Raw genomic sequence first — 15,086 nt, forward strand, 5'->3', positions numbered from 1 at the left:
TCTCCCTTCTGCATCTTCTGCCTTTATGTGAGAGAAGGGAGGGTTGCTCGTTTCTTTTCTTTTCTCTTCCCTCGGGGTATATATATCAATCAGCCAGGGCGAATCGGTGTTTCGTTTCATATATCTATTTCTATTTCCAAATATCCACTCGGGCGGCACCCTCTTATTACTTATTTTCTGCCCAGTGGTTTCAAAATTGTGCTTCTCTTGGAATTCTTGTTCATTCATATATAGACCTCATCATGGATCAACATATTTTCTGGATACAGTTTGCATTATTCAAATTTCAGTTCAGTCCCAAATTCAGAATCCATTTTATATTACTACTACTCCCTTTTTGGAGGTTTGTTGGAGAATAGGCCTGAATCAGTTAAAAAAAAAAAAAGAAAGAAAAGGAATAAATTGAGCTTGGGGAAAAGATAAAATAAAATAAAATAACTAATCCAAATATGCTAAATTTGAATTTACATACGGGGTTTTTTTTTTGGGGGGGGGGGGGATTTTGTATTTCCTGCCCTCGACAGACGGAACATCTGAACGTCTTTTTACTTTTCATTGATTTGCACCATTTAGACTTCTTCTGCGATTCTTACGAGCGTGAGGGCTTAACACTATAGATAGTGTAAGGGCTCCCGTTTATAGCGGTTTGGGAGCTGCTGTTGAGCGGTCTGTTAAGCTTTCCTGTGCCTAACCACGACTCTCCATCAATCGTGGCTCGTCCGCCGTAAGGTATATACTAGTATTCCCCTCTGCCCTCATGGCATTTCTTTATTTGGCCGTCTTACATATTTTTCCGCTTAACGCTCGATCAATTCTCTGGAAGTAAAAGCCCACTTCGTTCGTTTTCCATAAAAAATTCCCCTTCATGTTTCTAGCCGTGTTTCTTAGTAGCTCTCTCGTGGCTTTTGATATCTAGTTTCCCAACCTCCGATGTCCAACTTCTTGAACATGTATTAAACAAAGAACATCCACCGAAAGCCAAGCAATAGTTTTAAACTTATGCTCTGATAGCACTGCGCATTGCCACACAACCAAACATTCCTCCAGCGATGTCCACTAGTAGCCAAGTATCGGCCGCAGAGCTTCAAACCCTCTCCTCGAAAGCCATCGCTGCGAAGGAGGCAGCACATTGTTCGTAGCTAACTCCTCGTTCAAGAGTTTACCTATTCCTCTCCCCTTATACACCGAAGCACCTGTCTCTCTCGCTCTCGCTGCCGTCGAGCTAACATCCGATGCCAATGTAATAGGCCCATACTCGAAATTCCGCGTGGGTGCCTGTCTACTTACGGAGGAAAGGGAGTTCATTGTCGGCGCCAACGTCGAGAATGTTAGCTATCCTGTCGGCGTGTGCGCGGAAAGATGTGCTTTTTCAACCGCTGTTGTAGGCATCCGAGATTACACCATGCTTTCCCCTTCAAGCTCCTTATATGTTGTTTTCTATTACCTTGCGTTCATCCCGATATGGGATTTAATCGTTAATCTGCGAACCCTAACCCTTCTGTACATGTATAGGTAGCCGGACACAAAAACTTCAAGGCCATCGCCGTCGCGACGGACATTGTCCCGGGTGCATCCCCGTGCGGGATGTGTAGGCAGTTGTATGTGGAATCAGCGCTGCCTTCCCATACCCTTTTTTTTTTTTCCTTTTGCCATATTTCTTATAGGTGAAATGATAAACCGTATGCTAACCTTGCTACTCTCCGGTCAAAAGCATGAGAGAATTCTGCCCTCCTTCTTTCCCAGTTTACATGTACGGAGGGGATGGCCAATATACGGTGAAGACAATGGGGGAGGTATGTATTTTTGAAAATCGATATCGCACATCTCCCTGGCTTTTCCGCCAAAGGATAACTTCTCCGGCGTGCTTTTCGCCTCTGAGAAGATGCTAACTGGACGAGTAATAGCTTCTCCCAAATTCTTTTGGGCCTAATGATCTTCCACAGTAATTTCAACGGATTGAGAATATACTCGTTTTTGAACGGTTACCCATGATGAGGAACTACGGACATCAAAAATTTCTGTTGAAGCCGCAAGGGATTGTGGATTTCGGGACTTTCTATTTTGATAGCGTTGGATGGGCCTCTGAGATCAAGAGATGCAAATGTGGAGGAGGGCTAACTACTGGAGAAACAGACTTTGTTGATTGCAATATATCATGAAACTAGATGAAACTACCTCAATTTGGAAGCATACCTTTGGTTAAAATTTTAATTGCGTATCTCGATTGTATTGCAGAGAGAATGTTGCTAAAGTTCAAATATCTATATCAAACATCAAATCCTTCCAGCGAGGCCCAGCTCTCTTTCTCTCTCTCTCCAACAAACGAGGATAGCAGTAAGGATGCCCAGTACGTGCTATCGTGCTATCAGCAACCCTAAATGGAGTCTATCCATGTCGCATTCAGGTCGTCCGTTATGGACCGAACCCCGCTCATCCGCCGGATAAGAATTGGGCAGGGATACCAACAATAAGCTGCCTATTTTCTCATCTTCCACTTCGAACACACCACCAATACACCACCAACAAAACTTCTTTATGAAGACTTGGCTGGAACGCCCATTGTTAATGGTGGAGAATACCGGATGAATTTCATGCCATCTTTGTGTCATAGCGGGGTATCCTAGAAACTCCATTGCCTGGTTTGATACTAGTATCCAATTACCAAGATACCTACACCGTTTTCTATCTTGAAAACGGTATCCATCCATCCATCAAACCTGTCATCATGGCTGCAACAGCATCACCACGATCAGGCCCTGGGCCGTCCGAGCCTCCCATCGATGGTGGAGGTCCTTTCTACAAATGCGATCCAGCCATGGTCCTAGGTGAAGCTCCTATCTATCGTGCCAGCGACTCAACCCTGCACTGGTTCGATTGTCTCAACGAGCCTGCAGAGCTACATATCTTGCACGTTGACCCAGATACCGGTGCTGCCCAAAGCAAAGCTCGCATACTCAAACTGCAGGACAGCGTCTCAGTTGCGTTTTTCCGCAAAGGGAAGCCTGGCAGCTATATCGCCGCCTACTATCAGGGCATATGCTACGTCGACGAGGAGACGGGGAAGTTTGAAATCCTGAAAGAAATCATCCCAACAAGCCAGAGGGACGAACTCCGATTCAATGATGGAGGGATCGACGCTAGGGGCCGTTTCTGGCTGGCGGAGATTGATAAGAAAGCCATGGCTTACGGCGCGGGTAAGCTAGCCGCCAGCTATGGTGAGCCAAAGGGCCGAGTATGGCGGTATGACCCTGACGGAAGTTTGCATCTGATGGGAAATGGGTTCATCTGTGGGAATGGGCTGGCGTGGAGCCCAGATAATAAGACGAGTATGGAGACAAGATATCCGCCATGAAATTGTTCTTGACATCAAACTATAGAGATCTGATTTTGTTGCACTTCAACTGATGTGGGCTAAATGGAACACCAGTGTATATCAACGACTCCGCGGCGATGCTCATATATGCCTATGATTTCGATCTTGAATCTGGAAGCATCTCTAATAAGCGTATCCTTGTCGACCGTCGAACAGCACTTGGAGAACCAGATGGTATGGTTATAGAGTATGTCAGCCGCCTGTCATTCATTCACTCTAAATCAATTTAGATCCGTGTTTTCTCTTCAAGATATTATCTAAGTCTTTCCACCTACACAGCAAGCAAGGAAACCTCTGGGTGGCTGTCTACAGCTCCAGTCGCATCATGGTCTTCAGCCCCGATGGCAAACACCTCAAAGACATCATCTTGACCGCGCGGAACGTAACTTGCACAACCTGGGGAGGTCGAAACTGGGATCTCATTTTCGCCACGACGGCGCAGGATCCGAATCCCCAGTCGTGCGAGGTGGATGATGGTGGGCATTTGTTTTTGTATAAGCCCCAGGACGAGAGTAGAGGCCAAGCGAAACTTGAGTTTGCGGGCTGATTCATCGCTCTGATAATTAAACAACATATATACACTGTGTAATTTGCCTACATGGTTTCTGAATGAAAGGATTCGGAATGTCCCTTGTTGATTAATGTTAGGATTGCAAGTACAGGACTCAAGGAAACAAAGCAAAAGAGGAAATGCTGAAAATAACAATTTAGTGTAGATCAGACATATAGGAGGATAGTATAAAGCATAATAATGTCGCCAACAGTATTCCGCAATATGGAAAAGTCATCACAATACAAAGGTTAATTTATAGTTCAGAAGCATGAGTATTAAATCCGTCTGTAAGGGAAGTACTGTACATCTTGTCAATGATATACCAAAAAATCTTGCCAAAAAAATGCCAAAAAAGAAAAGAAAAAGTTGAAGAATTAACTTTTAAAACAAAAAACAATAGTTATAGTTTCATTTACATGTCCATTATTCTTCATCTAATATAATTAATTTCATTCTCACTTCCCCGCCCCATCGAGAAAAAAGAGTGAGAGAAATCAAAAGCAATAAAGGAAAACAGTATCGCTCCGTCACGCCAGCACGCAAGAAAGTCTTTATCATACCTGACCATTCCTCTCATCGCCCTCCTCGTCATCATCAAAATCATCTGTCCCAAGCAACTCATCCTCATCTTCCACAACGCCAACATAGTCACTCCTTCGTGCGGCAAAGGAGTCTCTGGAAGAATACGGTCGTCGCGAAGAAGCCCCGCCAGGCACACGAACATATCCGCTGACACTACGCCACAGGCTGGATACCAGAAGTGGCAGCGCTGTAATCACCGCGACAACCCCCGCCACCATGGATACAGGGATTGATACGAGGAGGGAATCGCGATCAAATAATCCTCCCGAGCCCGTTTCACCCAGACGGATGCGACCGAATTTTCCATCCCAGTGATTATAGACGTAATACCCAGCAGTTGCAGCAAGACAGATGGGGATGAGGATGACGAAGAAAAGACCGATGCCACGTAGGCGCGGATGCTTCTTGAAGAATTCCTCTTCCTTGTTCGGGCAAGGGTGAGCGACGATATGGTTGAGCTGCTTGCCACCTTGGCACTTCGTTAGGGGGATGCGCCGGTAGCCAGTTGGCTCATACCATTCTACGGCTTTGGGATTCTCAGTACAGACAAGTTTTGGGTCAAGAGGTTCGAGGCCAGCGACCCGCGCACAACTGCCGTCGCTTTGAGGCTCGTAGTTGTAGTCACTGCAGATGAGAAGGTCAGTTTTGTTCCCTAATGGATAGATTACACAATGTTAGATACGTATATGGGATGATGTACCATTCATAATCCGATCGTGTGCATTCGCAGATATCCCCAATGGAGTCCAGGTGCTGTAGTTCTCGGCCGTTATAGCAATCCTTGTCGGGCCGTTTGCGGTGATATTTGGCTCTGTGACCGAAGAGGCATCCATTAGGTTGAAGGGGATGCTTTGGTTCCCAAAGATAGTAATCATCTGCCTCCGGTTTCTTTTCATCCAAGACGCACTGTTTGGATCGCTCTTTCAGCCCCGAGAAGTCAATGTTAACAGTGGCGAGGCCAGGCTTTTTCCCTTGTCCGACTTCCTTGCCCCAGAGCAGGAAATTTCGAGAAGTATCCGAGGGTACGGTAGATATATCCTGAATTTGCATCTCAACTTCCGAAAATTCGAAGTCCTTCCAGCTCCTTCCTTCGTCAAGAGAATATAGGAGTGTTTTTGTTGGTGTGGACTCGGGCACAAGCACGATGATGGACCCACTGTCGCCAAATTCCCATTGATACTTGCCCTTCTTTACCTCTTCCCAGGTTATACCAGCATCTCGGGTGATAAATGTATCAGCCTTGCTTTTAAGTGACAAATAATCACCCACATTGCCCGTTCCTATCATAATGCCAACCGCTGAAGGTGACGAATATGTATCTCGTGGATCAGCGCGCTCGGTATAACTGTGAAGATGCAAGGCGCATGCATCGGTTGGTTTCCCTCCTTTCGTTGAGCAAGCGTATGAGCGCCCTTCGGAATCCTTGTCTGGCGGGCGCATGAGTGTCCATTCGGCGCCATCGTTGTGAGTAATCATGGTCCTAAACTTTTTAGCGGCTCCGTTTTCAACGTCGGCCACGTTCCCAACGACATTAGCCATCGCAACACCCTCCAAACCCTGCATCTTCTCAAAGTCGGCATATCCACGAGAGTTCCTATTCACTGCACTTAAACTGAGAACGTAAGAGGTTCCGTTGCTGTTGCTCTTTATGATACTTCCGTATTCGTGGTCCTCTATATTGTTGATGGTAACATGGAGGAAGGCAGCATGGGTTCTGCTCTCCAGGACGGTATAAGCCCGCTGTATAGGAATTTGAACGTTGGCAGGGAGTTCGGCGTCCGCAAAAGTCTTCCCATCAATACTAACACCGATTCTAAGTGAGTCTTGGGAGTTCTCTCCTCGAATAGCCACGATGATAAACTCTTGCATGGTTGCAAAGTCCAGAATATTGCTATAGTGGAGTCTTTTCTCAGCAAACCAATCCTCTGTTGAGAGGAGTTGCAGGTGTTTATTTGAAGGGTTTTCATTTTCGAATTGTTCGCAGAACACAAGTTTGTCGCTTGAGCCTCGAGCATCCCTTGAAATGAACTCGCATCTGCGAACGTATCGCATGAGGAAGTGCCACTCACCCCCCAAGTTCGTAGTGTAGTAAGCAACAGAGTGGCAATTACCTCCGTTGCCATTGCATTCATCGGCACCTGTCCATATAAGCCAGTCTCTCCTATCTGGGTGGAATGAAAGGACCGGGAGCTTATCTTGATTCGGAGGAAGAGGGGCTTTGAATTTTCTGAAAGTATCTCCACGGTCCAGAGTATACCATCCATCCCCGTTGTTTGTCAGGAAGTACGCCACATCATCGAAAAATCTATGCGGCTCTATCCGGGTTATCTTTTCTTCCTCAAGAATTTGCTTCCACTTCTTGCCGTGATCTCTACTAAGAAATATCTGTTGCTCAGAAGTAATCATGATGACTGTTTCGTCTTCGCCCTTGCTGCTCTCTTTGCGTTCGAGGTAGAAGTAATCTTTGTAATAGTCTGCTGTGAAAAATGACTTCTCTACCACGATCTGGCCAGCGGGAGGGTTCTTAAATGTCTCCGAGCAAACACGTTCTGTTTGTTTATCGAGATCTACCCCTCCTTCCCTGATACAAACATTACCAGGGATAAGCCTAAACCCGGAGCTACCTGTGAACTTATCATCAGGGTTTTTGCAGACACCCTCAGGGGCAATCAAGGACCTGGATGGGATGCAGCTTTTTCCGTCTTCACCACGAACAAAATTGAAGTCACATTCAAAATCTTCTTCCGTGCATTTGCAGCGCTCAAATTCAGGAGCTGGTTCCTCGAATTTCTTCTTGATGAAGCAATCAGCCTGTGCCTTTCTCCGTCGGTAAAACTGTTTATGGCCCATCAAGCAATCCGGCTCATTTTTCTCGTTCAATCTGGCAGGCCAATTTTCGAAGTCTTTCTCCTCACAAGTGCGTTCCTCCATTTCGGCAAAGTCAATAGAAATGATGTAGTATTCCATACCGATGTCAGCTTTGGCTGATCCAAGTAACAGGAACTTTAAAGTTGTCGAGCCAGGTGCTGTGGTTAGCACTTTGGCACGAATTTGGACGCCATCGGGTAGGGAAGCCTTGTGCCAATTCTTGCCATGGTCGAGAGAGTATGAAATCTTGTCGGTTCTCCCTTCATCAAAAACAGCGACAATCACAGAGCCTTGATCACCGAATTCATATTTATGAGCATCGTCCAGAGCTTTCCTCCAATTAATCCCTGCATCGTCGGAAACGAACAAATCGCCGTCCAAGTAATCCTTGAGATGGCCGCCTGTGTTTCCAACTCCCATAACTAAACCAGGCGCGGGGCTAGAAAATACACGACCGGAGTTCGTTGCATCAGTGACGGAGTGAAGGTGAAGATCATGTTTGCCGACCTTGAGAGGCTGGAAAGTCCGCCCATCATCGAATGAGATTTTGCTTATAACTTTCTTCTGGACGCCGTTTGACTTTTCAACATCTTCCCAGTTTTTAACAGTATTGACAAGAATAATTCCCTGTATCGAAGAGATTTTCTCAAAGTCGACGAACCCGTACATATTCCGGTTTGTATGTTCGATGTTGCGCGTAAAGTAAGTGCCGTTTGAATTGGACGTGAAGAGAGTGCCTATGGTTGACGAGTAGGTCGATACGACGTCAACCTGGAGACTGTAGCTTGTGGATTCTAGAATAGTATATGCATCCTCTTCTACCCTATGTCCGTCAAACTCAGTTCGATGCCACGTTGATGCATCATCGGTCACAAAAAGCGCCAGCTCGTTCGTTCTAGCAGACTTCGTCGCAGCCAGTATATACTTCTGCACACTCGCAGTGCGTATGACGCCACTCACTGCACGGCCGTTATCAAGTGGAACTTCAGTCCCTTGTTCGTCCTTGAAAAATCGATCCGAGTAGAGGAGGCGATTGGCTTCAGCCCAGGAGGAGTGCAATCCCGACACAACGCAAAAAATTCGATCGTTCACCTCCTTCGGCAGGTCAAGTCCTTCCCCAAAAGTTGGTGTTGAAACGGCCCATGCACAATGCCGTCCATTCTCCATCAAGAGGTGTACCGTTTTGAATCCATCCGTCGTGTAATATGTTCTTTCCTTACAGTCGAGCCCGTTGCACTTGTGTCCCAGAAGCATTACCCTATTCGAATCCTTGCCGTGGAAAACGAGTGGATACTCATACCGCGAGAGCTCCGCATCGACTGTAAACTCCCGCCAAGATTTGGCCTGATCTTCGGTGACCCAATGTGTCCCTCCCTTGCTCATTATATACGCCTTGGTCCTGTCTGTAGGATGCGGCAAAAGGGACCAGGCCTTTCCCCTCATCCCGCTCACATCTACGATATCCCAATTGGCACCAGCATCCCTTGAGACGTACACATCGCCGTTCTTCCCATCTTGGAACATCACAGTATCCGAGTCATCGAAGTAAAACAGGTTGACGGGTTCATCTTTAAACTTCGTTACAGATATTTTTGGACCGTCTGCTTTCTTTGCACTAGTGAATGCAGTTGCTAGCAGCAAGCTGCCAGCAAGTAGTAGCCTTCGAAGGATCATGACAGTGGATGTGGTGAAGGCATCTGGGAGCAAGGACCGAAGGGGACAGGGATACGGTGAAAGGTTGCGGATAAGGATAAGCCAAAAAGCTCTATTCGGAATGCAATGGGTTCTCAGAAACTTTCCGGCCGGGTAATTCCTTATTTGTTTTAGTTGGTCGGGGAGCTAGGAATGCGCAGCACCGAAAAAATTAGGAAGAAACTGGTCCAGAGCTGACTGGAATCTAAACAACAACGCTAAAGATATCAAATATATAACGTTAATAGAGAAATAAATGATGAAGTCAAGAGCTACAGCAGCTGTTTGTCGAATTTCTCGATGTGCTGGAGCGTGTGAATGATACGAGGACAATGTTGTTAGATGTCGTCGTCAAAGCCTCCGAAGTCCGCTAGCTCCAGGGCCGAGTCACGTGTGTTTCAGTCCAACCTAGAATTGGCGGATTCTATTTTTGGACAGTTCAACCTGCCAACCGTTGGGATAATAACACCAGAAATTCTAGGGATAATAGCACGAAAGGCACAGAAGGAGCTTGATGACCATTTAATGGAGCTAGGTATTCCGGAGGCGTACTCGAAATGGGGCTTCTCGGGGCTATTCGATGGTCAGAGCTGCAACCCTCATGGGTGGCCAAACTAAATTTCTATCTACCTCTTTCATTTCTGGATGAAGAGCAAACGAGGTTATCCATAAGTTGTTTTTAAGCCCAAGTCAGGACATTTTTCATGGTCAGGAGCCCTTGAAGGGGCTTCACTACCAATCCATGGAACTACATGGAAAATGATGTTGATAGAAATGTCTGGATGGAATCAGTTTCCATGACCCTGTACTTTGCTTTTGATACTACTATACTTCTTGAATACTAACAATGAGATTCAAAAACAGAAAATAACACAGGAATGAGAAGAGGGATCGAGATGTGGGGACAAGAGTCCTTGCTATACATGTGTTTGATAATAGAGGTTCTATTTTCCACGCTCCAAAGTTTGGGAGCTCGACGACAAGTTAGGTGGCACGCCCTGGAAAATATGGGGGCATCTTTCATTGGTTGAGCAATCCATACCTTGGAATTCAAAACCCCAACTTGACGCACTCATTACGCATAGAACATGTCCTCCATAGCCCATATGTTCCTAAATATGTTGTCCATGCTCGGTATCTGGAGTTTATGATTGGCTCGAAAGCGGCCAGGGAAAAAAAGACCTTTCTTCCCTCTTTTTCTTTTGTTTTCTTTCTACTAGAAAGAAGGATAGAGTGAAAGGGCCAAGGATAAGGTTTTGATATTCGGGGAGCTGTGGAGACAGCTAGTATGGATAAGGGTGGCAAAATTCTCCGTTACACTAAGGTTAACGAGTGGATGAACAATCGTACTGAATGAAGAGCCGAGCAAAAACATAAATTCGAAACTACTGGTGTTGAATCTATTCATAAAGCGGAGATCCGAAGGAACGGCTAGGGTAGTAAAGGCAGAACAGAATAACCAAAAAAGGATAAATATTCAGGGGCTAGCTTTTTGGAGGTGAAAATTGTTAAGGTACCAAAATAATGAAGTTAGATGAGGATATAGGCTGCAAGGCTGGTAAAGAATGAGAAAGAAGGAAAGCCAGCCAATTGGACTGTGATAAATTGATACAGTGTATCAGTCCTGATTCCGTCCAGTATTTCTTTTGTTCTTCCTCGATTGATAAGATGAATGTGTCATCGATTAAAAGCAACTAGAGAGCCAATAACATAGTGACTGTGGTCGTCCCGAATACTCTTCCCCTGGGGTATACAGGGACAGAAACTGGATAGAAAAAAAAGGGTGTAGACAAAGGATAAATCTAAACAAGAAAGGGAAACAACGTGAACCATTAATTCACGCCGTTATCACGCGGCTTGAAATAATCACCATATAGTAGGTTCAGCCGCACCGTTTGCGGAGCTTGCGCCACATCTTCTTCATCACACTTGTGTCTTCGGCCGGAGCATTCCAGACGGGGTGGTTTCCATCTGCCTCCGGAAGCTCAGCCAACCGCAAAGGATCATCGAGTTCCGGAAGGCTGGGTGAGACATCCCAAGAAGAGTCTGCCGTCCGCAAGTCAGGTCTTGTAAGTGTCATTTTTAGTGTCATCTCGCGGTTACCAGGGGTATTATGAGCATAGTTGAGTGGGATAGGTTGAATCGACCTTTGTAGTATGGATTTTTCCACACTGAATTTCCTGCTATGCGATTTGTGTAGGGATGGTGGGGTAGTACAGCTTGTTGAGGGGGATTTTGCCTGTTGGGAGTTCGCGGAATTGAGGGTTGGGGAGTCAATAGAAAAGTCGATGAAACTTCCATCCTCGTGGATGATATCCGGTAACCCAGTGGGGCTGGCGTCTTCAAGGAAAGTGCGGGAGGATTCAATGGTTGTCCGTGGCTCGAGTGATACCCGAGGAGGACGGACATTCTCCTTATTGTCCAGGGATGGGAATCCGAATTCGATCGCTTCGTCGAATTTTTGTGGGGATGCGAGGTATACTCGTAACTTCAGGCGGGCTTCAGGATCTTGGTAATATTGTGCTGGACTGTCAAGTGAAGAAAGTGATCCATGAGATATATGTCGTAAGATGGGCACACTGGATTTGGGGCGAGAGAATGAACGTTTGTGAGCAGCCGGAGGAGTTATATTAGTCAAAGACGATGGAACGGTGGATGATTGGCTGGTTGGAGGGATCTTGCTGGATATGCTATTTTGGTGGGTTGTGGAACTGAATGACAATGTTCGGCGAAAGGAGGGTTGTTGACGCAAGGACTGTGGTCGACGTTGCAGGCGCTGGCGAGAATATCGCGACGACGGTGTCGATATGTGCTTCTTAGTCTCCGCAATATGAGTGTGGTAGTCGTCAAGACTGAGGTCAATTTCTTCGTCTTCATCTAGCCAGCGAAAACTATCGTACAAGCTGTCGTCGAGACCAATGGCGGAGTCAACTGCCCGCGCGGACGACGCCATGGAAGCGGAATATGAGAAACTGGCACTGGTGGGGACAGAGGAGATGGATTCAAAGGACCTTCTTGCTTGGTGCCCTAGTTTGTACAGCGCTCTATCCGCTGCGTCGAAAATAATGCTACTCCGCCAGCCTCCAAGTCGAACCTGCTCCTCTCGACTAAAATGTTGTTGTTGAACCTTGGATGGGAGTGATCGAAACCATTCCGAGTCGGCTTGAGCAGCGAGATAAGCAATCTGCACTGATTTTGCTTTTCGTAGCCGGCGAAATGGCCGGCTTTCTTTCAGACGCGGTTTCCCTGGGTTGGATGCTGTTATTAGGGGTTCTTGAGTCAACGAGCTGTGGGGCTCAAGCTCAGCGACCAGGGTGAGGAAGGGGAAGTGAGAACCATCACCGCCGGGGGGTAAACTTACGAGTCGGCGTTGCTGGGGTCCTGGGCCTAGAGTTCGATCCAGCGGATAAAGGGAGGTCATCTAACAGACGGGGGCGGGTGCTTCGGCCGTCATTGTGGACCATTTGCGTGAGCCGTAATTGTTCCAGGCGAAAACGCTCTAAATTGGAAAATAACTATTGGATTTTAGCGAATGAATGGTCAGCGAAGGCCCCTTGTTCCCTCGGAACGTCCTCAGAAAGTGGTGCAGCTTGGGGGAAAAAAAAAAAAAAAAAAAAAAAAAGGGAAGAAGAGATAAGGGAAAAAAAAAAATGAAAATTGCAAGGGTCAGAGCCAATCGAACAATCAAAATTCAAGCGCCACCAATTATGCAGAACAGCTGGCCATTAGGGTCATTCAAAATGTTCGATGCAATGTTTTTGTAAAATATTCGATCGCAGGCCAGCAATAGGGAACCTCTAAGCGGGGTGCTATCCACGCCACGAACGATCACCACGGCTGTGAAACAGTGACCAGTCGTCCAGTGAAAAATCGCACACGCAGCGATCAAGCATCAATAATTGACAAGCTCTTGGCCTCGTCCAACAGAAGCTCATGACGCCGAATGTCGAGAGCAGACTCGTCACTAGCATCACTAGCCCGGAGCTAAATAGCACATTCGAGCGATAGCGTGAGGGGAAAAGCGGCCAAAAAGGAACAGCACCGCACAACTCATCTTCCACCACATCGGTGTTGCATCCCGCCGGACTGAGCCGATGTTGTGAGGAACGAGGTCGAGTCTCTCTGATTATTGTTGCAGGGTTCAAATGCAAAGAACTGGCAACAGCCCAGGCCAGTCGACGGAGGGACAACACCGCCCTTGCATAGCGTCCAGCGCTAACGGCCCGCCACCAGATCCAACGCTGATAAGCGGTAAAGAGAACTTTATGACGTCTCGCTCATCTAGAAGATGGGGAAAATCGTTGAAATAATATCATAGCAAACGTTTGTACGGCTTGCTACGTATTTCTCAAAAGAAGGGAATATGACAGCTGCAGACAAATCCACCCCCATGTTGTGAAACGGTTCGCAAAGCCCCGGACACATTTGACGGCTCTTCCAGGTTCCTCATCGACGAACCTTAAAACAGTAGATCCCAGCTGTGAGATTAACCGCCAGCAGGGTGCAGCAGCGAAATAACGGTGAAGGGGGTGATGTGCTGTACATCTGCTGCAGGTCGTGTAAAGCAATCCTGCATTTGAAACCGCGAGCGACAAAGAAAAACGAAGTAAAAACCAGGCAGAATATGAGCAAGGAAGAACCAAAAAGACTTACTTTGCGCCTTAAAGCTGGCGGTAACGAGTAGAAATCATCGGGGTGATATTCCATCATGTAGTGGCGGTGTGAGCGCAGAGCTGCGCAGTATATGAAAAGGGATGAGAGGCAGGTCGGAGTGAACTATGCATGCGTGGATTGCACGACAAAAGGAGCGAATTGAGAAACTTGCACAGTGAAGGGAATGAAGCGCTGGAAAGAAGGAACGTCGGTCATTAAGAAGAAAAATATCCAAGGAAAAGGAGCAAGAGGGGAAGAGTTATCACCGCTCATGGAGGCTAGAGACAGCTAAGAAGCCGGGGCCTAAGCCCGTTTCCACGCAGCGACTGGACTCAGTGGACTGGGACTTCTGGGAGTTGAAGTAGATTCCCCTGGCCGTTAGCCGCCCTGTCTTAAGCACTCCCGTAGACATATTCGCTTTCATACAACAAACAGCTTGCTGGTTGGTCTGAGATCAAGAGAATACCCACTGGTCTGTGTCATGGGCCTGCAGTGCTAGCCTATAGGATACATGCATCGACGGCCCATGTCATCTAGGGGTCCAGTAAATCAATTTTGTGACAGCCAGCAAGTAATAGCTGCAAAAAATGTTCAAAGGGAAAAGGTTTCCTCCTCGCCACAGGTATCGAAGGAGAGATCAATATTGCCAGGCACGAGACGGTGGAAGGACGCTTTTTCAAGAGGATGCTATGTATAAGACCTATGTTTCTATTCCCTGTTGTTAAAATGACATGTTACAAAAATGCAAGAGACAAAAGATATATCTGCAGTGTACGGAGTTACTTTACGCACGTGTACCTACTTACTTACATATTGATGTGCGGGTATTTCCTTGCTCGAATCCATGCATCGAACAACCGCATCCTCGTCAAAACTTCCCAAGTTTTTGACTGAGCCAGCACACACCACATGCCGCGAAAAAAGGATGATAGGATAAACCTGTGCCTGTACATGTACTGTACGCTGGAACAAGAAGCCGAAGCTCTCAAAGATTTTCCCCTCACACCAATGTAAAACATGCTTGATTCCACGACGAGAAGGAAGGAAATGTCATTGCTCTCATCAAAAATATGGGTGCATGTGCTGTACATCCATGGATCCCGTTTAGGCTTCAAACGACCCAGTCGTACAGACTGCGGAATTCCAGGTTTTTTTTTTCTTAGGCCTAACTAGGCCAACAGGACCCATCATCATACCAGGCCTTGAAATCTCCGAGAAACAAACAAGAAGTTGCCCTTCATGCCTTGAATTATCATCGACGGTCACTTAATTTATTAGCCTGGCGAACATCGGCCCAACAATGAGGTTGAGCAAGGATATCCCTTCATCTATCTTTTCTTAAGCCTGGGTTTATTCTGCATTATC

The 15,086-nt window shown here is 46.6% G+C and overlaps 5 protein-coding genes across 5 annotated transcripts; 2 read left to right on the forward strand and 3 right to left on the reverse strand.

The window, feature by feature from the left end:
- Window positions 1–1,049: 1,049 nt before the first annotated feature.
- On the forward strand, window positions 1,050–1,946 carry HCBG_03726 (cytidine deaminase; the record flags this gene model as incomplete). Its single annotated transcript, XM_045430775.1, has 5 exons — window positions 1,050–1,131; window positions 1,248–1,474; window positions 1,513–1,598; window positions 1,712–1,793; window positions 1,905–1,946. 5 exons carry the CDS (start codon window positions 1,050–1,052, stop codon window positions 1,944–1,946), a joined length of 519 nt encoding a protein of 172 aa, XP_045288918.1.
- Window positions 1,947–2,725: 779 nt separating this feature from the next.
- HCBG_03727 (RNA polymerase subunit RPO26) lies at window positions 2,726–5,007 on the forward strand (the record flags this gene model as incomplete). Its single annotated transcript, XM_045430776.1, has 3 exons — window positions 2,726–3,326; window positions 3,428–3,560; window positions 3,653–5,007. The coding sequence occupies 3 exons, from the start codon at window positions 2,726–2,728 to the stop codon at window positions 3,918–3,920; spliced, it is 1,002 nt and encodes a 333-aa protein (XP_045288919.1).
- Window positions 3,985–9,050, reverse strand: HCBG_03728 (signal sequence binding protein; the record flags this gene model as incomplete). The annotated part of the gene is made up of 2 exons (XM_045430777.1): window positions 3,985–5,132; window positions 5,209–9,050. The coding sequence occupies 2 exons, from the start codon at window positions 9,048–9,050 to the stop codon at window positions 4,481–4,483; spliced, it is 4,494 nt and encodes a 1,497-aa protein (XP_045288920.1).
- A 1,475-nt stretch (window positions 9,051–10,525) lies between these two features.
- On the reverse strand, window positions 10,526–12,522 carry HCBG_03729 (uncharacterized protein; the record flags this gene model as incomplete). Its single annotated transcript, XM_045430778.1, has 2 exons — window positions 10,526–12,455; window positions 12,495–12,522. The coding sequence occupies 2 exons, from the start codon at window positions 12,520–12,522 to the stop codon at window positions 10,951–10,953; spliced, it is 1,533 nt and encodes a 510-aa protein (XP_045288921.1).
- Window positions 12,523–13,983: 1,461 nt separating this feature from the next.
- Window positions 13,984–14,133, reverse strand: HCBG_03730 (uncharacterized protein; the record flags this gene model as incomplete). The annotated part of the gene is made up of 1 exon (XM_045430779.1): window positions 13,984–14,133. One exon carries the CDS (start codon window positions 14,131–14,133, stop codon window positions 13,984–13,986), a length of 150 nt encoding a protein of 49 aa, XP_045288922.1.
- Window positions 14,134–15,086: the final 953 nt, after the last annotated feature.

The sequence above is a fragment of the Histoplasma capsulatum genome (assembly GCF_000150115.1).
Source record: "Histoplasma capsulatum G186AR genomic scaffold supercont2.4, whole genome shotgun sequence".
Lineage (NCBI taxonomy): Eukaryota > Fungi > Ascomycota > Eurotiomycetes > Onygenales > Ajellomycetaceae > Histoplasma > Histoplasma capsulatum.